This window comes from Tamandua tetradactyla, chromosome 4 (assembly GCF_023851605.1).
Source record: "Tamandua tetradactyla isolate mTamTet1 chromosome 4, mTamTet1.pri, whole genome shotgun sequence".
NCBI classification, from domain to species: domain Eukaryota; kingdom Metazoa; phylum Chordata; class Mammalia; order Pilosa; family Myrmecophagidae; genus Tamandua; species Tamandua tetradactyla.
Genome location: NC_135330.1, coordinates 23,503,268 through 23,526,191, shown reverse-complemented (window position 1 = coordinate 23,526,191; position 22,924 = coordinate 23,503,268). Strand labels below are relative to the sequence as shown.

At 39.0% G+C, this 22,924-nt stretch overlaps 1 protein-coding gene and 1 long non-coding RNA gene across 3 annotated transcripts in view; one reads left to right on the top strand and one right to left on the bottom strand.

The window, feature by feature from the left end:
- The first annotated feature begins 5,477 nt into the window (after positions 1 to 5,477).
- Positions 5,478 to 15,253, top strand: SELE (selectin E). The gene is made up of 14 exons (XM_077156919.1): positions 5,478 to 5,587; positions 5,920 to 6,003; positions 6,572 to 6,958; positions 7,423 to 7,530; positions 7,982 to 8,167; positions 8,901 to 9,086; positions 9,190 to 9,378; positions 10,326 to 10,514; positions 10,624 to 10,812; positions 11,029 to 11,205; positions 11,724 to 11,834; positions 12,597 to 12,618; positions 12,724 to 12,796; positions 13,372 to 15,253. The coding sequence occupies exons 2-13, from the start codon at positions 5,967 to 5,969 to the stop codon at positions 12,779 to 12,781; spliced, it is 1,839 nt and encodes a 612-aa protein (XP_077013034.1). The 5' UTR covers positions 5,478 to 5,587; positions 5,920 to 5,966; the 3' UTR covers positions 12,782 to 12,796; positions 13,372 to 15,253.
- LOC143680558 (uncharacterized) overlaps positions 15,245 to 22,924 on the bottom strand; it is a 35,184-nt gene continuing 27,504 nt past the window's right edge. The window contains exon 3 of one of the 2 annotated variants that reach the window (XR_013174066.1): positions 15,245 to 16,207. This is a non-coding gene — a long non-coding RNA (uncharacterized LOC143680558). Of the gene's footprint in view, positions 16,208 to 17,290; positions 17,407 to 22,924 lie in introns of those variants that run through there. The other variant, XR_013174065.1, reaches the window with a different exon arrangement.

Genomic DNA, 22,924 nt, shown 5'->3' with positions numbered 1-22,924 from the left:
GCATGGCACAAAGTAGGCAGTCTGTATGTTATTTCTTCTTATCATTATTTAGTTAACTTGACAGCAAGGAAACATAATAGACACTTCTATTTAAATTAGAATCTTTCCCCTTATATATATATATTATGCCATAATTTGACACAGCTGGCAGGGACTGTGCTCAAGCACCTTTGGTTCCCGTTGGGAAATCTGAGACTTAAAGAGGAAAAGAAGTTTGCTCTAAATCACAGAACTAATTAGTATAAAATAGCAATCACTGGTGTTAAACTATTGTATTTTAATACTCTGGTTATCAGACTATTTCAGTCATTTCCAAATAGAAATGCTTACTTATTACCAATTACTAAGCTATAAGGCGACCTAGAAAATTCAGGTTGTCTTCCTACTTCTTTCTCTGAAAATCACCTGTCTATAATTTTTGGAAAGAAAAAATGTGAACCTTTTCTTCAACCACTTGATGTCTATAATTATTAAGTTTTCTTTCTGATACAATCAAATCAAAGTGATGCTTTACAAACTGACCAGGCAGAAATTTTTCCACTGTGAGACACTGAGACCAAGGCTAATAATAACCTTTTAGGAAACTTATGACTTACAAAACAAGCAGAAAAAATGTCCAAAGAAAACAAGCAAGGGGTTTTTCTAAAATCCAGAGGTATTTTTTCCCCTTCTTTTAACAACTGTCGGCAAACAGTCTGGCTACATTCAGGAAAAGCTCTGTAAATTAACCAACCAACACACACTGCTTTGGGAATTCACCAGATCTGGCCCGTTTTGATGATATTCCAATTAGTTCTTAGAACCAACACAGTAAGAGGAAGCATCAAGATAAGGTGCTGCCAAGAGGAAGCAAGGAAACGCACTAAAATCCTAAGACTTAGAATCATCTAAAGAAGCTCAAAAAGGAGAATTAGTGGAAACAGAATTCTCTTGAATCAGAAGCTAAAAGAGAATAAATTAATATATACCTATGTTAATTATTTAGCAGCTACTCCCTCTTCTTTGTTTAACAACTATTCACTTTCCATGTGCAAGAATTCAAAACATGGGGTCACTTTAAATATTGCTTATATTTCCCTATCATAGGCAGTGTGTCAAGATTAACTTCTGAACTAGAATAAAAATGAAAAAACAACACAGGACTGTACAACACAGTCAACCCTTTTATAAATGATGGACTGTAGTTAATTATAAAAATGTTCTTTCATGAATTATAACACATGTACCACACTAATGCAAGGTGTAACTAATTGGGCGATATATGGGAATGCTTTATTTTATGCATGGTTTTTCTGGAAACCTGCAACTTCTCTAAGAAAAAATAAGATTAACTGTAGAGAAATTTTGTTCAAAATTCTGGTACCTATATTTGGGCAACAACCATTGAGTGTTCTAGATAGTCTCTCCCAATTTAGGGTGGCCCTGGGCCAACATCACAAAATACTCTTGGATTTGGATATAAGTATCGGAATTACCTGAGATTCTCATTTAAAAGGTTCCTGGGCCCGACCCAGGACCTTCTGCAGCAGTGTCTGACTGTTGAACAGTAAAGATGTGCATTTTAAAAAGCTGTCAAGGTGATTCTTGTTCACACTGAAGTGTGAAGACTCAGCTCTGCCCTCTCGGTGGGGGAGGACACACAACAGAATGCAGGGCTCCTATGTGACTAAGCTGCTCTAAAATGTGTATAAATTCCTATTAGTGAACACGCTTTCTTGGGGAATGAATTCAGGGAAACTAGGCCAATTTTCCTTGACATTTGCTTATATTTTGATCTAACAATAAATGCCATTTGACACACTGAAGGTAGGTTGAGTGGTATTTTTATTTCACAATTTGGGGGGGCGTGCAACATTTTTTACATTTATATTCTCTAAATACAATTTAAAGTTTATTGGAATTTCCTCTCTCTCCTTAAGGACCCTGCAAAGGAAATTTAAATGTAAGCAGAGTGGAATGTGGGGGGAGGATCTAGGTTTTCAAAAATAATACTGCCCAGGCAAAAGGAAACCCAGGCCTCAGGATGATGGGAGAAGGCCATTGCCCAGCCTTCCCATTGCATTCAGCAGGGAAGAACCAAACATAAGTTCATACCTCCATAGATGAGCTTGCCACCTGTGGTTATGAACTGTGCTTATCTTCTACTACACACAATAATCTCCTATTCGTAACTTTTATTGGAACTTTTTATCATAAAATTTATGAATAGAAGATTACTTTGGTTTGCTAAAGTGGCTGGAATACAATATTCCAGAAACAGGTTAACTTTTTTTTTTTTTTTTTTTTTTTTTTTTTTTTTTTAAAGGAAAGACAGAGAGAAGGAAGGAAGGATAGAAGGAAGGAAGGAAGGAAGAAAGGGAAACATCTTTAAACATTTTCTTGTTTTATTGTATTCTGTTTCTCCGTTTTTGTTACATGGGCTGGGGCCGGGAATCGAACCGAGGTCCTCCGGCATAGCAGGCAAGCACTTTGCCCGCTGAGCCACCGCGGCCCGCCAGAAACAGGTTAACTTTTAACAATGGGGCCTTATTGGTTTACAAGTTTACAATTCTAAGGCTGTAAAATGTCCAAATCAAGCCATCAACAAGATGATACCTGCTCTGAAAACTGGTTACCCATGAGCTTGGACTCTTCTGTCGGATAGCAAGGCACATGGAGATGTTTCTCCTGGATTTCATTACTTCCAGGTTCTTGATTTAGTGACTTCCTCACAGCTTCTCTGGAGTTTTTTCTGTGAGCTTCTCTTAATTTCATCTCTGTATTTTATCTTCTTATAAAGGACACCAGTAAGAGGATTAAGGCCCACCTTGAATGAGGTGGGTCACATCTCAATTGAAATAACTTAATCAAAAGGTCCCACCTATGATAGGTCTGCACCCACAAGAATGTATTAAATTTTAAAACATGATTTTCTGGGGCACGTAACATCTTTAAACTACTACAGTGCCTCTTGATTAAAATTATCTTGAGGCATTAACTTCCTTTTTCTGGTTTTCTCTCATTCTCTCAGGGGTCGTCCTTCCCCATAAAGGTGAGAATGAGTTGCCCTGGGCACAGAAGTGAAAGTGGTTAGTCTTTCCTCATTAAAGGGGATGGAGGAGATGGCCAGGAACTTCCAGGAAAAGGGATAATGAAGCCGGGAAGTGTGGTGCCTCAGAGACAATCACGCTGGTGGTGGAGCCTGTGGCCTGTCTGTGTTTGCGCCACCTTCTTTCCTTTTCCGTGTCTCACCCACTCAGGGAATGCTTTCTCCAAGATGGAAATTGTAAAGAGGGGCCGTATGAGGTCTGGGATTGAAAACCGAGCAATCCAGGGTCAGCCAGCAACATTGGCCAAGTTTGAGGGACTTGCTGGATCTTTGAAGCAACGCTAGCCAGACTATTGCCTGGGGAAATCTTAAGTTTTGGGGGAGCTAGCGTTCAACTCTCTCCCAACTTCTTATTCAACCTTCCCACTCCCAATAAGTGGCTGCCTTTCATCAAATTCTAAAAGGCAATCCCAGGTAAAGAAGCTCCAATTGTGCTGTAACTTCATTCCTTTCCGCACTGTCCAGAAAGGAGAACTGGGTCTCTGGTAGCCTGTTCAGCAATCCTGGGAATCTGAAGAAAGTCCTTCAGCTCCCAGCACCCAGGTAAATGATGTGTGATCCCAGACTCAGGGGCAGGGACATAGAAAAGTTCCTGGGAGAACGTAAGGTAATTGCAAGGGCGAGTGGGTTTGGAATAACATATTTCTGATAAAACAGTTATTAGGCACTTCATTAATGTGTCAGATAATTTTTTTAGAGATTCAGTTACAATATATCTTTAGCTATGCATTTTTAAAATGGCAGAATGTGTTGTCACGCTATGATGAATACAAAATAAATACAGATTATACACTTGCCTAGCTTCACACCCTTCCCTGAGATCTCAACATTGCTAACTGATTAATCTTTCAGAACATTTACCATGCAGCAAAACCATGTTTGGCTAAGTAAAGTGGGCTAGAGAATTGAAGCAAGATCAGTAGCTTGGTAATGTAAGAGATTGGGAAGGTGAGGGAATAAATCCACTATTAAAAGTTGGGCTTCCTCAGAGTATGTTCAAATTAAATTGGCTATTTTGACTTTTTTTTTTTTTAAAAAAATCAGTTACATTCATTGGAATTCTTCTTCTCTTTTCTGGGTTGGCTTAGGTCTTGCCTATCTTTGTGCACAGAGAAAGGTCCAGTGGTGACAAGTAAAGAGAAGAAATAAGCTTATTACCCGCCATCACTATTCCACATTTGTTGAAAGTACATTTTTCAACTCCCTATTTTAAAAAGCTGTAATCCTAGTTTATTAGATTGGATTGAATTCTGAAAACCTAAAGAATATAGAGAATAAAATTATTCCCCATTCATTGTCTCTATCATTTAAATTAGACAAGATGCAGAAATGGAAACTGGATAAACTGGATAAATGGTCATAAAGAAATGTCAATCTGATGCAGACCAGGAATACATTATTATATGCACATATATATATATATATACATATATATATATATATACATACATACACATATATATATGTAATATATATGTGTTTCCGTTGCATTTGCACAAGGCACCCATTAAAATGTATTCTTTGGATTATAAAAGCAATAGAAGACCATTAAGGAACAGGAAAAGGCTGAAAATAATAATGAGAATAAAAAAATTACCCCAAACTCTGCCAACCAGATGCCATTGTCAACATTTTATTTTCTTTTCAGATTTTATTTTCTGTACATCTGTACTTTTTCGTTTTTAAACAAAATTAGAGTCAAATACATGCACATATAATTTTTGGTCTTCATTTTATTTCACTGAACAAATCTCTGACCATCTAGGACTATTTCCCTTTTCTTTTTTTTTTTCTTATTTTTAAGAATGAGGCATATTCAAGCATTTAGGTGGAGGATATTATTTTCAGTAATTTAGCCATAGTTGGCACACATAATCTAAGGATTAATGTACACCAGTGATGTATACTTCTCTGAGGCACTGCATGTTAAAATGCATGGAGTTGGTAGGTAGGAGAGGAATTAAAAATGAGTGGTGACACTTTGTTGACAGCTACTGATGAGAAAATCAAGAGCATTAGTACTTCATGGTTGACAAAACTATTGGTTATTTTTATGAAATTCTCATCACTACCACAATTACATGAGAGATGCTGTTAATAATCAGAGACTTCACAGTTTTTAAAAACACAGATTTCATGTTATCCAAATGAAAAATCATACATTTGTGCCATATTAATAGAATTACATATAAAATATAAAGAAGTGGAACGAAGAAGAATTAGCTTTGAGGGATAGGGTTTCTGACATCATTGTAATTTTTAGAATTATGGATATTCCCGGGAAAGTTTTTGGATGCTGCTGGGGAATTCCTCTTGACTTGATTTGGACATATCCTGCTATTATTCACGGGACGCAAGCCGTCCTATAAAGGGAACCCAGCAGGAGCAGTGTTTAGCTGTTCTTGGCAGACGGCACATCAGAACTGCCGGAGCGCTGGCAGGCAGAGCAGGCACCTTACACGGGACAACTCAACACCTCCACAACCGCTTCACAGAACGGTAAGTACAGAAGTCCGTTGGCCCTCTTGAGATATGAAATATAGAGTATTCATATGAATAGACGATAGACAAAAAATATTCTGATAAAAGATTCTGGGCAAGTTCTGATTGTATTCGAACTAGCTAAAACCTGGCTTTTTTCTTTGCCCTGAATGAAAATGTCAATTTTTTAGTTTATTCATTCGAGTGCATTTTTAAATACAAAACAAAGTTGTGGTGCTGGAATCCTTTACCTAAGTCTTATGATGCTGTCATATACTATCACTGTAGAGCGATGTAACTGGCTACCTAGAATTTAATTGTATAATTAATTTTGAACCTTCTCTCCCCAGAAAAGTATTTCAAGCCTAATCCTTTGGTGAAAAAAACTCTTGAAGTCATGATTGCAGCACGGTTTCTGTCTGCTCTCTTTTTTGGTAAGTCGATGTCATTAGTTACACCAGGATTTCTCGCTCTCGGCCCCCATGACATTTTAGACCAGATAACTCTTCATTGTGGGGTGTTTTCCTGTACATGTGTTATGCCCTCAGCCGGGGACATTTGCTCACATATCTTTGTGTCTCAGCTTCCTTTTGTATATAATGTTGATCATCAATGACCTATCTCCCAACCGCCTCGAAAGGATTCAGTGGGATGATCTGTGTAGAGTGCTTCAGGCAGGGCTCGCCAGCTCACACTCAGTGCTTACATCAGCTTAGTTATCCTGACCGCTGTTCTCCAGTACAGTGGAAAGACTAACAGGTTATGAGCGACACATCTAGTAGAGATACACCACAAATGGAAGTTCCTCCACAGAGCCCCTTTGGACTTCAGAAAACTGAAAACAGTTTGAGTCTCTCCAAAAGCCACTATGATCAAATAAACATTTTTGGTTCCTGGGAGGGGAAAAAAAATGCCAAAATTAAGAAAATAAAAAACCCAGTCAACAGAGTCAAATCATAGCGGGGCTAAATGCTTCCATTCCTTCCATGTTTTTTCCCTTAGCACTTCTCCTGCCTGCAGAGAGTGAAGGCTGGTCTTACAACGCCTCCACAGAGAGCATGACTTACGATGAGGCAAGCGCGTACTGTCAGCAAAGGTACACGCATCTGGTAGCAATTCAAAACAAGGAAGAGATCGAGTACCTGAATTCCATACTGAGCTATTCACCAAGTTACTACTGGATGGGAATCAGAAAGGTCAACGGTGTGTGGGTTTGGGTAGGGACCCAGAAGCCCCTAACCAAAGAAGCTCAGAACTGGGCTCCGGGTGAGCCAAACAACAAACAAAGCAACGAGGACTGCGTGGAGATCTACATCAAAAGAGAAAAGGACACGGGCATGTGGAATGATGAGAGATGCAGCAAAAAGAAGCTTGCTTTGTGCTATACAGGTAAGGAGCTGGAGGCAGCAGAGAGAAGTAGTTTGAGTCTGGGGGTATCGCGAGGAGTCATTTACAGTATGCCAAAATCGATCTCTGTTGTGGCAATTTTATTATTTAAAGGATATGGTTTTAAAATGTTCTATTTAACTGATAAAGGATCTCTTTTGACTTCTCTGTGTACATTTAGACTAGAGTATAAATACATATTTTAGTTGTTTATTTGTGGTAGGGATCTATGTTGATAGTCTGTAATAAAGTGAATTTTCTGTGCTTCTGGCTGGACACGCTACCCCTGACTTAAATATGCCATACATTAATAAACATCAAGGTTTAAAAGAGATGAAACTAAAACTCTGATTTGGCATTTTACAAAGTTAAAATCTCTGGCACTCTGTATCATTGAACCTAACTTCAAACAGAATTGCTATAAGCGCAGTAATAATCAGTCTTATCATTGATGGTGTTTTGCACAGCTGCCTGTACCAACACATCCTGCAGTGGCCATGGGGAATGCATGGAGACCATCAATAACTACACTTGCCAGTGCCACCCAGGCTTCAGTGGACTCAGGTGTGAGCAAGGTAAGTCTTAGTCTCACCCCTTCCTTCACTTGAGATGGCTGGTCTCATCTCATGTCTTAGCTGACTTTGGAATCAGGGCTCCTTGACTTCTCTTCCCTTCCCTGAGGCTGTGTAATATGGTGGTTAAGAGATGAGAAGATGGAATCAGATCCCCCTAGGTCAAATCTCAGATTCATCACTTATTGACTAAGGGGTCTTGACAAGGTACTTCAACTGTCCATGCCCCGGCTTCCTCATTTGTAAAACAGGGGTAATAGCAGCACCAATTTCCTAGGCTTATGGCTAGGATTGGGTGCCACAAATGCCGATAAAATGTTCTCATAGCACCTGGCATGTAGTCAGCGTTCAGTGAACAGTAATTGTAGTTTCCAGGGCTCTTCCCACCTTACACAAGGTGTTAGACATGCAGAAATGATTTGATCTTTTTCTTTCTTTCTCTCTTTTTTTTCAGTTGTGACCTGTGATGTGAGGAAAGACCCTGAGCACGGAAGCCTGGTTTGCACCCACCCTTTGGGAAACTTCAGCTACAATTCTTCCTGCTCTGTCAGCTGTGAGAAGGGCTACATTCCAAGCAGCCCCGAGGTCACTCAGTGCACTTCCTCTGGGGAATGGAGTGCTCCTAATCCAGTCTGCAATGGTAAACCTCTTGGAATGTACAGAAAATTCTGTGACTCATTCCTGATATCTGTATCTTTATGCCATTCTCAAAATGCTAGGGGAAAGTTCTTGATATTGTGCTTTTTTATAACAGTTATTCTCTCAGCTAAAATATATGGCCAATCTAGTACCCATTTGGTTTGAGAGAGGTTTTTATTCTGTGTTCCAAATAGGCGTTTCTGAGGCTCTAGTGAGTTATGAGGGAACACGTAAAACGGTGGAACCACACTACAGAAATTTTAATGATTTCCTCATCTTCTTTCCCTGTTTAACTTCTCCCATGTAATGGACTAATTTGTGACTATGATAATCAAGGAGTCCTAAAATCTTTTTTTTTTTCTCTCAACATCATCTTTCTGGGTTTGAGACAAAAAGTTTCTTTCCTCCAAGTCTTGCTGGGCTAATATAAACAAATACCCCTCCACATCAGTAAAAAAAGTAGTCACAGATCTGGATCTAGAATCACTTTTCTTACCTTATGTAAATGATAAATCAGATAAGAGATCACTTACTATGGTCTTCTATTAAAGAAGATAATTTCAGTTAAAAAATATTTCCTGTGGGTATGTGAATGTGCATGTACCGAATACTTCTCATAATGCTTTGGGACCTACCTTTCAAAGGCAACTCCTCACCCCATCATATATTCCAATTCTATAGGAATTAAAAATATCATTTTTCTGTAAAATTCATGGTGTTCTTTTAATCCCCAGTGGTTGAGTGTGATGCTTTAACAAATCCTGCCAATGGAGCCGTGGAATGTTTCCCAAGCTCTGGAAGCTTCCAATGGAACACAACCTGTGCATTTGACTGTGAGGAAGGATTTGAACTAATGGGAGCCCAGAGCCTTCAATGTACCTCATCTGGAAAGTGGGACAATGAGAAGCCAACATGCAAAGGTAGACTTGCTCCACATTAAGACTTACTGAAAGCATTCTTGTTCTTAATCCATACCTGAAAAGGGCAAACCAGACCTAATATAAATGGGTACCTGTGTTACAGCTGTGACGTGTGATGCCATCAGCCCACTTCAGAATGGCTCTGTGAGCTGCAGCTACTCCCCTGCTGGGGAGCTCACCTTCAAGTCATCTTGTGACTTCACCTGTGCTGAGGGCTTCATGTTGCAGGGACCAGCCCACATTGAATGCACCGCCCAAGGGCAGTGGACACAGCAAATCCCAGTTTGTGAAGGTAAGCCTGAGATTTTCTCCTTTAAACTCTTCCTTTCTTAAAGAACACCAGTCTTCAAACCTGGGCTGCACAAATGAAATCAGATGTCCCCTTTAACTATATAAATCAAATTTGATGGGTAACGTTCACTTTACATATTTGAAAATCATATGAAAGAACCCATGCTTGGCCAGGGAAAGAACTATACATAATAAGAAGCTTTGCTTGTTTCTTAACTTTGCTGGGCTAAGATAACTTTATACGCATTGGCAGGGAATGGGCAGAATTCTTAATCTAAGGGCAAATTAATTTAGAAAAATTAACAAATAGGATTATGAGAACTTGGCTTGAATCTCAAACTCTTGTCATACCTTTCTTCTGAAATTGCCGATAAGTAGCAGTGATGAGAATGTTTCAGGCATGGGGTCAGATACAGAGACACATAATACATACATAAGCATTAAAATTTAATTCATTTTAAAGTAAGCACAAGCATATTGAAAACAAGCAGCTTTCCCTATCAGATACTGGCATTTTTGTAGCCAAATATAGCACAAAATGATTTCCTGTGGCAAAAAGCCATAGCACCAAAACCAAACTGCAAAGCGGACAAATTTTATGTAGCTGTCTTCTTCTCTTACTTTCTTTTTGGCACCATCTGTAAGTACCCAGGACCCACAAGCTGAATTCTAACTGCAGAAAATCTTCCCTTGACCCTTTTTTTTTGCATGCCAGAATAACCATACTTAGGAACCACTATTCTTGTTAAAGACTGTCCTTTAATTAATGACACTGTCAACGAAGGAACTGGAGTTCAAAGCAAACACAACCATCTTCTTAGTTGCTTAGGGAGTAATGAAGAATTTCCAAGTATTGCTTTGTTCAGAATGACCGGGACTCACTCATCAAATGCCCAAGTCTCTCCAGTTCCATGGCAACATTTTCTGACTATCATTTTGATGTTTCAGCTTTCCAGTGCAAAGCTTTGTCCAGCCCAGAGCATGGCTACATGAATTGTCTTCCTCCTGCTTCTGGAAGTTTCCAAAGTGGGTCCAGGTGTGAGTTCTCCTGTGAGCAGGGATTTGTGCTAAAGGGACCTCAAAGGCTCCACTGTGGCCCCACAGGAGAGTGGGACAGTGAGGTGCCCACATGCGAAGGTAGAGTTTCAACCTCATTTTTAGTTTTTGTTTGTTGCTTGATTATCTTGAGAAATCTATTGCTGCCTGATGCAGACAATTTTCTAACATGCCCTCTGGTGCCTTCCAGCTGTGAAATGTGATGCTGTCAGCCAGCCCCAGAGTGGTTCAATGAGGTGTACACATTCCTCCACTGGCAGTTTCACCTACAAGTCCTCCTGCACCTTCAGTTGTGAGGAAGGTTATGAATTACGTGGATCAACTCAACTTGAGTGCACAGCTGAGGGACAGTGGACACAGGAGGTCCCCTCTTGCCAAGGTAGGACTGAGTTAAGACTTTCAAGTGTACGGATCTAGCACCTCCTAAGTTTCTGGACCTAGATTGCCCTAAGGGGATCTGATAGTCATTTTCTGTGTGTTTAAAACGAAGTTGTGCTTATAAGTTACAGTAATTGGTGACTTGACTTGTCAACCAATTTTACAAGTGTTTCAGTAGGTTTTTCTTAACCTCTACCCCTTTATCTATCACTTGCAGTGGTACGATGTTCAAACCTGGCAGTTGCCGGGAAAGTCAACATGAGCTGCAGTGGGGAGCCTGTGTTTGGCACCGTGTGTACATTTGCATGTCCTGAAGGATGGATGCTCAACGGTTCTGAAGTTCTGACCTGTGGCACCACAGGACACTGGTCTGGGATGCTGCCCACCTGTGAAGGTGAGGCCCTGATTGATTGTTGTGGCCCGGGGGACTAGAGAGAAGGAGGGAATTTATTTGGCTACTATAATTAACTAGCCAATTTGTACAAACAGAGCGGTTGCCCCGATTAATAAGGTGGGCATTTAATTTCATGGGCCTGGAGAGAAAACAGAAGAGGTGATATATTGATGACTGGGTAGAATTATGACCGTTATAAAAAGAAGAGCTAGAGTGGAAAGAAGGATAGAAAAGGGAAATGATAGAATGACCGAGAGAACATGAGATAGCAACACTAACCGAGGGTAGCAAGCTTGGCAAGTTGAGTTCTGCCTGGCAGTGGTAGGAGATAAGCCGGCAGGTGTTGTTGGAGGTGGATCTCAATGGCCTTTAATGTCAGGTCTCTACCTCATGTGCTAGACTAGATGGCTTTTCTGCTGTTAGTATCAAAGTACAGTGGAAAGGCCAAATAGAAAGGGCGGGAAGACTTTAAAGTCAAATTCCTTATCATAACCATTCTTTCCCTCTTGTTTTCTCAGCGCCCCCTGAGTCCAACATTCCCTTGGCAGTTGGACTTTCTGCTGCTGGAACTTCCTTCCTAACATTAGCATCATTTCTCCTCTGGCTTCTGAAACGCCTTCGGAAGAAAGGTGAGGGAGTTCATGAATGTACTCCAAATATATATTTTTTTTTCTGCAGGAGATGAGTTATAGACCTCCTGGTCTCACTTGCTGATTTAAACAGTAATTCATATGCAATTATTAAACATTGGTGAGTTGCAGTATAAATAAGTGGAAGTCTTAGGAAAAGAGTAGACAGTGCAGCTTAAAGTTGGAGGAGTTTTAGGAACTATCATGTTAGCTGTGCTAACACTGTAAAACTCCAGGAGGCGCTATTCACCTTGAATTCTTGGTGCCCCTGGAGTTGCGTCATGAAGCTTCCACAAATGGAGCTCCAGGAAAATAGAAAAAAATATTTCCTAAAAAAAAGATTTGTTTGGAACATGGGCTTAAATTTGAGAGTATCTCACAGGAAATATACAATGACAGCCACAGTTCGTTTGGACTGCAGAGTTTTTGAAATGTTTTTGAATTAAGCCCTGACATTTACAAAATAGGACATTTCACAAAAAAGTCCAGATTTTTGCTTTATCATGAGATATTGGAAGATAGATTCGGCATGCTTAACCTCTAACTATTTGCTGGAGTTAGGTAGCTGCTGTGCCCTTTGGATGGGATGCTCTTTTGGCATTTCACTCCAGTGGCCACCAAGCTGTGACTGTGTTCTGATGCTCAAAGAGGCCCTGAAGGCATTGTATTTGCAACCCCAGAAGAACTAGTCACATTGTTTCTGCATTTCATGTGTCCTTAAAAGTCAATTAGTCCAAATTAATGGTTTTCTTTCTCTTGCAGCAAAGAAATTTGTCCCTTCCAGGTAAGTTGCATTCTTTTACATAGCATGCCACTGAACATTGAACATACTTTTCTCTCTTGGCATCAGAAAACAGTGCTTTACTTAGTGTTCTCATGTATTCCACAGCAGCTGTCAAAGCCTTGAATCAGATGGCACCTACCATAGTCCTTCTGCGTTGATTTAAGTACAAAGAAATCAGGTAAGACTTGGTAATTACATATTACTATTGCACTAAAGAGTGATGTCCTCTCTACATACTCTGTCACTCCTTATACCCCCTAAACCAACCATATTTCTGGGAAAAATCACTAACTTTCAAAATATTTTCTGGAAAAGTTGTTTCATCTCTTTGGAGAAGAAAGGAAAGGAATAAGAGACTTGGCTTTTATTGAGACATATCATCTATGAAAGATGATGATGATGGTAGCTAATCTTTATATAGTACTTACAGTACATAGAGCTTATTAGTGTATTTCTCATTATACAGATGAAGAAAATGAGGCGCAGGGAAATTAAGTAACTTCCCTAAAGTCTCAAAACTAGTAAATGGTATAATCAGGATTCAAACCCAGGTGGTCTGGTTCTAGAATCTGTGTTCTTAACCACTCTGCTATGCTATGGGAGAATTTGGAAAGATCAAGTCACTAGAAGTAGCATTTTGATGTTTGGACAGTATGTGCACAGCTGTCTGTGCTAGAAGCTGAATCATGTTGCTATTAGCACGCAGGACTGTTAGGTGTTCCGATGAGGTGACGTGTGCTCTTATCTTTGCAGGAACATAGCTGCATCCAGGAAACTAGAGTAATACACTGAAGACCACAGAGACAGAGGTTTTCTTGGGTGTCTGGCCCTGCTCACTTTAAAGCTGGGACTGTGGCATCCACAAGGACTTCGATGGATCAAAATCCAGTGGATATGGCCAGACTTCCCCCTGCCACCACCACCAAAATGTCAGTTTTCTCTTTCCTAGACTCAGAATCTGGAAAGTTCTGAGTCGGGAAGGAAAGGATATTCTCTTCTAGGCAGAAGTGAAGAGAATGAGGCTCTGGATTCAGGATTTCTTTATTAACTCTGATTCGCCCATGCGTGCTATGAAATCTTGGTGATGAAACACATTATTTTGTGGCTTCGTTTCTTTCTTTTGCCCTTCAAAGTGTTTCAGCTGCTGATTACATATTTGCTGTTATGGGGATAAGTAGCAATAATCAAGAGTATAGAGGAAACATATTGACCCCAAATAATCTATTATTCACTTGAAATGCATCACATTCTTAATGCTTACAGGGGATGGTATGGAAAGGTTGTTAAGATGCAAAATCCTTCTTAATACACTGTGAGAATGATGGACACAGTCTTAATTATTATAATCCCTATGGGATTTAGTGCTTTCTCAAGTGTTCTTAGAAATTTTGTTCTTATTACTTGTCTTGAATATAGCGTAATGTTCCATAATCTTAATTCAATGAAAGTGCCGCAGGCAGGTACTCTAATAATAATAAAAAATAGTAATAAAAAAAGTGTTGTAGGGACTTTAAAAATACATAAATGTAATGGACTACTATAGGGTAAATGTTACTTTTCCTAAATCACCACCACATCTATAATTGTGTATTTTTAAAAGGACAAATGTAGAAATGTAAAGTGTTAACAAACACAAAGGACTGAGTGTTCTTCTACAGTTGCTTTTAAAACCATAAGTAATATCAGGAGAGTGAAAACTAAATGGAGGGTTTATACACAGGAATTTTTTTCAGAAATGCGTGATTCCATGGTGAAACATCCATGAGAACAAATGTTCTGATTTGATAAGAGCAAGAATGCAAACAAATGAAGGTACAATTTTAGGAACACCATTGAAAAACATGAGAAACATGGATGTGCTTTGGCATTCCTACAAAGATGTTTTTCAGATGTGACATGTAACTATACTATTCTTATATATGATACCAGGTATTAAATGCACAATAGAAGCTCACCATGTAAAGGAATTGGCCAGTAGATTTTTTTTAAGTGAAGAAGTCTAATAATTATTCTCTAGTTGCTTTATTCTGTACATCAGGGTGATCTTGAAGAGGGGAAAGCCTCTGTGAACAAGTCTTTATGCTTATTTATAAGCAGAATTAAAAATTTCCCATGGATTCCCAGTTACGAGTTGATCACTGGCAGTAGGGAATTCTCAGTAATTGGCAGTGCTGCTTCAGCCCCGCAGGGTGTGAGAACAAAATTCTCCCATTAACTTAGCATATGTTGGCTGTATTCTGGCAATGGGAAAGCCAAAAGTAAACAGGGGTGTGATAAAGATCAGGTCAGCAGAGGCTTTTAAAAGGGCAGAACTCTGGGAAATAGAGAGAAAGAGAGAGAGAGAGAGAGAAAAAAACTATAGTGTTCAGGGTACATATGGAATCAATTATTATTTTTTCTGAAACCGTTCAAATGTTGTAAATATGTGTATATATATATGCTGCATTGTAAATACTTGTATGAAATACAAATGTACCTGTGTTTGAGTTTTATGAGGTATTTTAAATTATGCTTTAAAATATTTTACAGTTTTTAAAGTATGTATTTATTTAAGCTTATGTCAGACCTATTGTATTTGACACAGTGCTCTAATGTTTAATAATAAACATGTTTATACTTACCTCAAGACTTAGGATCTCTTTTTCTTTTATTTAGATAAAATTTCCATACCATTCACTATTTTGCACTGTATAATTCAAGGTAGCATATTTGTATATACAAAGTTGTACATCCATCACCACCATCTAATTCCAGAAGATTTTCATCATCTCAAAAATAAGCCCCATCTTCGTGGGCAGTCCCTCTCCATTCCTCCTGCTAACCTGCTTTTTATTTCTATGGATTTACCTATGTTGGACATTTCATATAAATAGAATCATAAAATATTTTGCCTTTTGTTCCTGGTTTCCTTCACTTAGTGCAATGTTTTCAAGGGTAATTCATATATGTGACTGTACTTTGTTCCTTTTTATAGTTGAAAAATATTTCATTGTATGGATATATTAAATTTGTTTAGCCATTCGTCGATTGATGGGCACTTCGTTTCATCTTTTGGTTATTATAAATAATGCTGCTATGGACATTCATGTATAAGGTTTTGAATGGGGCATATGTTTTCCATTCTCTTGGGTATATACCCAGGGATCCTCTTGTAACTCTCTGTTTCACTGCTTGAGGAACTGCCAGGTTTTTTTCGAAAGTGGCTATATCATTTTACACTCCCACAAGCAGGGTATAAGGGTAGCAATTTCTCCACATCCTCGCCAATACTTACTATTGTCCATCTCATCTTGGTGGGTGTGAGATGGTATGCGCACATGTTCTTGCATTAATACTAAACAGTTGTTTGAAGAATATTAATAATCTAAAACAAATCATTAAGATCACTGAAACAAAAGTCCTTCTTATCTTAGTCTTTGTCTCATGCCAGCTTCAATTCTGAGTTGTTCAGGTTAACCAATTCATCTTCATTTATGCTCCAGGCTCAGCTATTGTCCAGGATTAGAATCACAAAAGTTATTTTCCCTTCAAATAGGCTTCTTGTATCTCCTGGAGTAGCCTCAATCCACAAGGCCTATCGTACACCAAGCTGAAAAATACCCAGAGAACCTCATTTGTTATCAAAGAATCAGAACATCTGAAATTTCTAAGAAAACATTATCATGCTATCATAGATTAGAGTTGGTTTCACTTTGATTTTACATACTATCTTAGTTCAAAAATGTCACTTAAGAGAATATTAAAGAAAAAACAGAAAATGAGGACAGATAGGGCTAACTAGGGATGTCTTCAAGTAGGACTGAAATGGACACACACTTGAGATTCAGCTGGCAATGGCAGAGGGAGTGTGAATGTGGATTTTCCCAGGTATAAAATCAATCTATAAACTGACCAGACTAAATTTATCTAGAATGCTCACGTCAAATGGACAAGGGCAAGTGGGAAGCACAGAAGCTGGAAGTGGAGCAACTCTTAAAACTAGTGCCATGAGATTAAAATAGAGCTTTTTTAATAGAAAAAAGCAGAAGTCTATCCAAAAGAAAGAGAATCTGGTCCTCTTTCAGTTAGAAATAATATGCATAGCTTCTATTGCGAAAGTTTAGCTTCCTTCTCACAAGATTCTGAGCCAAAAGAAATTAAAATCTATTTCTCTTCATACACATATACACAGGCTGCTGGATTATAAAGTCACTTTACTCCCAAGGGGTATGAATCATTAAGATGAAACTCTCGTCTTTGTCAAAAATAAGAACCCCGTTCTTATTTTCTCCCCGTTCTCACCACTCCCCGTAGGGGGCTTTGCAGATACTTTTTCACTCATTGATTGAATCACTCTGGGATTCATCGGGGCATCACTCTGGACAAACCAGCAAAATCTCATGTCCTACCTGAGATTCCAAGTACTTATGGTGGTCAATCAAACTATCTACATAAGTTATATTAGGAAATGCACTAGTCAAAATATAAATTTTGTAACAAATAAACATTTTTTGCTTTAGTCTCACACGAAAGGTGACATTTTAAAATATTAATTACCATCTATTTTCAGTACCCTGCAATAATGACATTCCTTTGTTCTTCCTCATGCAAAAACATTTTTAAAATTTGTACATTGTACATTTCACTATTATTATACACTCTAGGCATTCCTAGAGTTTATTCTTATGCATCAAGTAGATATCATCTTGTTATTCAAGATGTAGTGGAGAGGCTGGAGGGAACTGCCTGAAAATGTAGAGCTGTGTTCCAGTAGCCATGTTTCTTGAGGATGATTGAATAATGATACAGCTGTCACACACAAAAAAAGAACAAACCACAGCAGAGTTTTAGTCTATAAACAAAGAGATTTGTTTTCCTCTCCTTGATCTGCCAGTGGCACCAAATCCTATCAGTAGTTCTTTCAATATTTCTCATCAACTGTGTTCAATTCCTGCTGACAGCTCTCTGAACAGGCCCTTTTCACTGTGTGTGGATTATATGATAATATCCCCATAAATTCATTAGTCTCCAAGTTCTCAGTCTGCTGTTAGGATGCACTATGGTTCTAAATCAATTACGCAAGTCACAGCGCAATATGAAATCTGGTCCCATTCCATTTCTCACCTTCATTTTACACCACACCCTTTCAGGTTTTGCTCTCTAGCCACACTGGCTTACTTTCTAATCCTGCTCACTTTGGCACCTTTAAACATCTTCCTTCCTATATTTGGAATTAATCTCCCTCCCATGGCCCCCCATCCTTTGCCTGATTAACTCCTACTCATCCCTCAGATCCCTGTGTAAATGTCCCTTCATGGAAATTGACTCTGTAGAGTATGTTAGGTCCCCTCTTTAATGCTTTCACTGGTCATTATTTTTCTTCTCTCATTTAGTTGTTATTAAATAATTATTTGTGTGGAATGTTTGTTTGTCTTCCCCGCTACTCTAAGTTCCATACTGGGAGGGAGAAATTATATCATTTAATGCTCTATTTTCAGAGCCTAGCATATTTCTGACACATAGCACTCAACACATATTTATTGCATGAACAAATGAATAAATGGACGAATGAATGCAGATTTGGGGGTCATCATAAGGAGCTGGGCGGCTTTTCATGAAAGGAATGAATTTTCTCAGAAGGAAAGAATTTAAAAATCCAGTTTTGGAATCAGGACATTTCTGGTAACAGTGTAGAACAGAATGGCAAGTAAAGAAGGAGGAAGTTGATGGCTAGAATTAAAGAAATGAGTTAATGGTCTGGGAGTTCAATGAAGTAGGATAGAGAAGGGTAGAAATGGGAGAATAACCTACAAGAATAGAAGGCTACTTTTAGAGGGTGGAATACTTGTTAGTATGACTGGAGATAATACAATTTGGGATGATAATAAGATTGAGACTGTGTTCAGGGGAGTAGGTAGCTGCAGTTGAATAGAGGAGAATCCAGGCTGCAGGATGGGTTGTCTAAATTCATGTTGGAAGTTGCACAGGATTTTGGAAAGTGCTGAAATAGAAAGGAAGACCAAGAGCTAGGCACAATCCCTCATCAGGGCATAGGGGCCTGGTGAGTGACTATGGTGAAGGCAGTATAACTAACTGTATAACTAAATGTCATGAGCTTCAAAAAAGCAAGATTATTTTATTTCTTCTCCTCCCCTCTTTTTTTTTTTTTTCAACTAAAGACTGGAAGAGCAAAGTTCTGAAAGAGGCAGTCATTATAAAGGAGGAAACCAACTCTGCCTTCCAGCCCTGATGAGTGTGGGGTGTGACAGAATAAACATCACCATCTTGAGAGATTTTCATGATATGTGACGCCCAGGTTTCTGTTAAAGCAAAGAGCTACAAGAAAGTTCTGGAAAGGAAATGTAGGATATCGGGGAATTTTAGGAATCCTAGGGGGCAGCATGGAAGAATTTGGGATTGAAGGCAGGGTTGAATAGGGGAAAGCAGCATGGGAGCGCTGTCCAGGAGATGACAGATGATCAGAGGGGCTCACACTCTAGGCATAAGGAAAACAGTCACATGAGCCATGGTGGATTTGATTTTGTTAGGCTCTTGGAGGTGGATGGACATTTACGTCTAACTCTGGCCTGGAGTGGGGCCTAATGGCTACTGTGGGCAACTGCACATTTCTTCCACCCATGATAAAATGATGCTAACAACTGCAGTGAGTATAGCCTCGATCGGCTCCCAAAAAAACCAAATAAGCTTTGTGGTCATCTGGGTGAGGATGCAGGCTAGGGAAGGTTGGACTGTGGTCCTTTTTATGGAATACAAGTTGTTTCTTTCAGTGGCATTCAATGGCACCAGCCTCAATCATCTCATGGTAGGAAAATGGTCCTCTAGCACTGGTTCCCCACTCCAGGGTTTTGTGATGGTTTTATAACATTCACCCACTAAATATAGTTCTAGCTTTTGGAAGGCCATGGAATAGAATAACAACCACACTTTCCATGACCACCCTTCCAATGGTGGCTCACATGTCCCTTTTCCACTCCAAATCTCTGTAGTTTGGAATCTAAATCTGAAAGTTCACTGAATTTTAAGCTACTTTTCTCACTGTGTCCTTATGAAAAATGTCTCAACACACATAAGATACAGCCATATGATTCATGAGCGTGGATATGAAAGTGTTTTGGTAACAGTTAAAGAACATAGCATTGATTAATTTAGTGAGAAGAACTCAGTGAGGGGCTAAGTTAGGTGGTCTAAGTATATTCTAGAACTCTAAATGAGGTTAATGGCAGAATATAACATATACAGAAAAGTGAATAGATTGCATATGGATTTGGCAACATTCACTAAATATCATTCTCCCTTACCTCCTCTTCACTTTCCTCCCCTTCCCCTTCCCCTCCCCCTCTCTCTTTCTCTCCATCCCTCCCTCCCTTTTTCCCTTCCTTCCTTCCTTCCTTTTTTCAAAACATTGGCTGGAATCTGAAGTCCTTCTGTCTGAAAAGAATCTATGCTGTGTGGATATGATGCAAATCTGGGTCCTGAACAAATCCTTGGCTGGTGCTACCTCTGCAATTCCTAGAAGTGCTAGATAAATTACAATAACTTGTCTTAAATGAATAGCTGAGCTTTTACAAAAGAATAGAAATCTCAGAGGACAAAAATGATTTGGGAGCAGGGGACCAGAGCCCACTAGACCTTGTAAACCAGAGTAAGGACTTTAGATTTTGCTCTGAATGATAAGCCAGTAGGGGGTTTTGAGCAAAGAGGCATGGTGTGGTCTGACTTTTGTCACTTTGTGCTTGTAATCTTCCGTATGACCCTCCCTACCCATCATCTGTTCTCACCCTACCCTGCTCTGGGTCCCAGGAAGTTGAGTTCTGCAGATCACAACACACAATCACTAGTGGTTTCCAGTGGTTTTACTAAAAGAGGCACCTGAACGATATCAGAGTGTGAGAGGATGGAGAGGTCAGGGCATTTCTCCCCTACTCTCTCCCTGCTTTGGTGCTCTGTCCCTGAAAGTAGCTGTATCCTTCCTCCACTACAGCTTCTAGTGGGTGGTTCCTCTTCTAGGGTTGTAGTTCTCATTGGGTAGCAGTATTTTCTCCCATTGGATCTCAGCCATAGGGGTGGCAATATCTTCCTGCCGTTGCTAGTCTTTAATTACCTCATTTTCTCATGTTTGTTCTTTTAACCTTGCCCAATTTCTGTGAGTGGTCCCTCCCTAAAGGCTTGTCAATGGAACCATCTGGGGTAAGTTCTGTTTCTGGTGAGGCTGTTGAATGGTACACATTTTAAGAAAAACATTCAGGTCCTTTTGTTGAAAACAGGCCATAGAAGGCAAGAACAGAGACAACGAGTCCAGACAGGAGGATTTTGTAATAATCTAGGTGAGAGGTGATGGTGGTTCAGATTCCAGCAGGGTAGAAGTGATTGAATGCTGAAAATGTCTTGAAGATAAAGTAAACCGAACTTACTGAAAGACTGGATATGAATTGTGAGAAAAAGAAAGGACTCACAGGTAGCTTCAGAGACTTTGGCCTAAATAACTGGATGGATGGAATTATAATTTACTGAAATGAGAAAGAAATGGGAGGAGTCCTCTGGGTCGGAGAAGTTCAGAAATTCAACTAGGGACATGTGAAATGTGAAAGGCTTATGAACAGCTAACTGGAGATGTTGAACAGGCATTTGGCTATAGGGGAAAGGTCCTGGATGGACCTATAATTCAACAACAAAAGGACAAACCACTTATTTTTAAAACAGGAAACAGACTTGATGAACATTTCTCCAAGGAAGATGTACAGATGACCAAAAAGCACACGTAAAGATGCTCAACATCATTAGCTTTTGGGGAATTCAAATCCAAAGTACAATGAGATATCATTCATACTCACTAAAATGGTTACTGTTGAAAAAAAACCCAGAAAATTACAAATGCTGGATGTGGAGAAATAGGACACTCATGTATTGTTGGCGGGAATTTAAAATGTGGCGGCCATGTGACCTGGCAATACCGTTGCTAAGTATCTACTCAGAGGACATGAGGGCAAGGACATGAATGGACATTTGTACACCAATGCTTATACCAGCATTATTTACAATTGCCAAGAGATGAAAACAGCCTAAATATCCATCAACAGATGAGTGGCTGAACAAGCTGTGGTATATACATACGATGGAATATTATGCAGCTGTAAGACAAAATAAAGTTATGAAGTATGTAACAACATGGATGGAACTTAATGACATTATGTTGAGTGAGATTAGCCAGAAACAAAGGAGAAATACTGTATGGTCTCACTGACATGAACTAACATTAGTGAATGAACTTGGAGGATTTTAGTTAAGAACAGAGACTATAGTAGACAGAAATAGGGTAGATATCGGGTAATTGGAGCTGAAGGGATACAGATTGTACAACAGGACTGATTGTAAAAATTCAGAAATGGATAGCACAATAGTACCTAACTATAATATAGTAATGTTAGTACATTGAATGATAGCTGAATGTGAGAATGATAGAGGGAGGAGGCCTGAGGGCACAAGTGAAATCAGAAGGAAAGATAGACAATAAAGTCTGAGATGGTATAATCTAGGAATTCCTTGAGTGTATAATGATGGTGACTAAATGTACAAATTTAAAAATGTTTTTGCATGAGGGAGAACAAAGGAATGTCAATATTGCAGGGTGTTGAAACTAGATGGTAATTCGTATTTTAAAACTTTAACTTATGTGTGAGACTAAAGCAAAAAATGTTTATTTGGTACAAAATTTATATTTTAACTAGTGCATTTCCTAATATAACTTATATGGACAGCTTAATTGAACACCATAAGTACATGGAGCCTTGAGTAGGGCATGACATTTTGTAGGTTTATCCAGAGTGATGCCCCAATAAATCCCAAAGTGATTTGAACAGTGAATAAAAAAGTATTTATAAAGTCCCCTTGGGCGAATGGCGAGAAAGGGGGAAAGTTCAATTTCCCCAAGTGGAGAATTCTAAAAACATGATTTCATCAAATGTAACAAATGATATTACAGAGGCAGGTGGCAAATGGCAAGGAGCAACACATTTCACTTTTAGCTTAAAAAAATAAAAGCTAAATGCTGTCAGAGTCTCAAAACATGTGATCCTAAAATCTCTTTTCTCTGTTATGCTGATATCTTCTCCTCACACTAATGCAAGGTGTTAATAATAATAGGGCGGTCTATCAGAACTCTGCATTTTATGTGTGATTTTTCAGTAAACCCACAATTTCTCTTTTAAAAAAATAGGAAAAAGTGTTGTTATAAAGATTAAATAAGGAAATAAATATGGAGTGCTGAGCTATAGAGAGAAACCTTTTCCTCTAAAAATGCAAATCTGTT

Bases quoted from the DNA above. Each gene is read 5' to 3' on its own strand.
- SELE (XM_077156919.1), top strand. From the start codon at position 5,967: ATGATTGCAGCACGGTTTCTGTCTGCTCTCTTTTTTG. The intron at 8,168-8,900 runs GTAAACCTCTTG...TTTAATCCCCAG, and splicing joins TCCTAATCCAGTCTGCAATG to TGGTTGAGTGTGATGCTTTA. The intron at 9,379-10,325 runs GTAAGCCTGAGA...TTGATGTTTCAG, and splicing joins GCAAATCCCAGTTTGTGAAG to CTTTCCAGTGCAAAGCTTTG.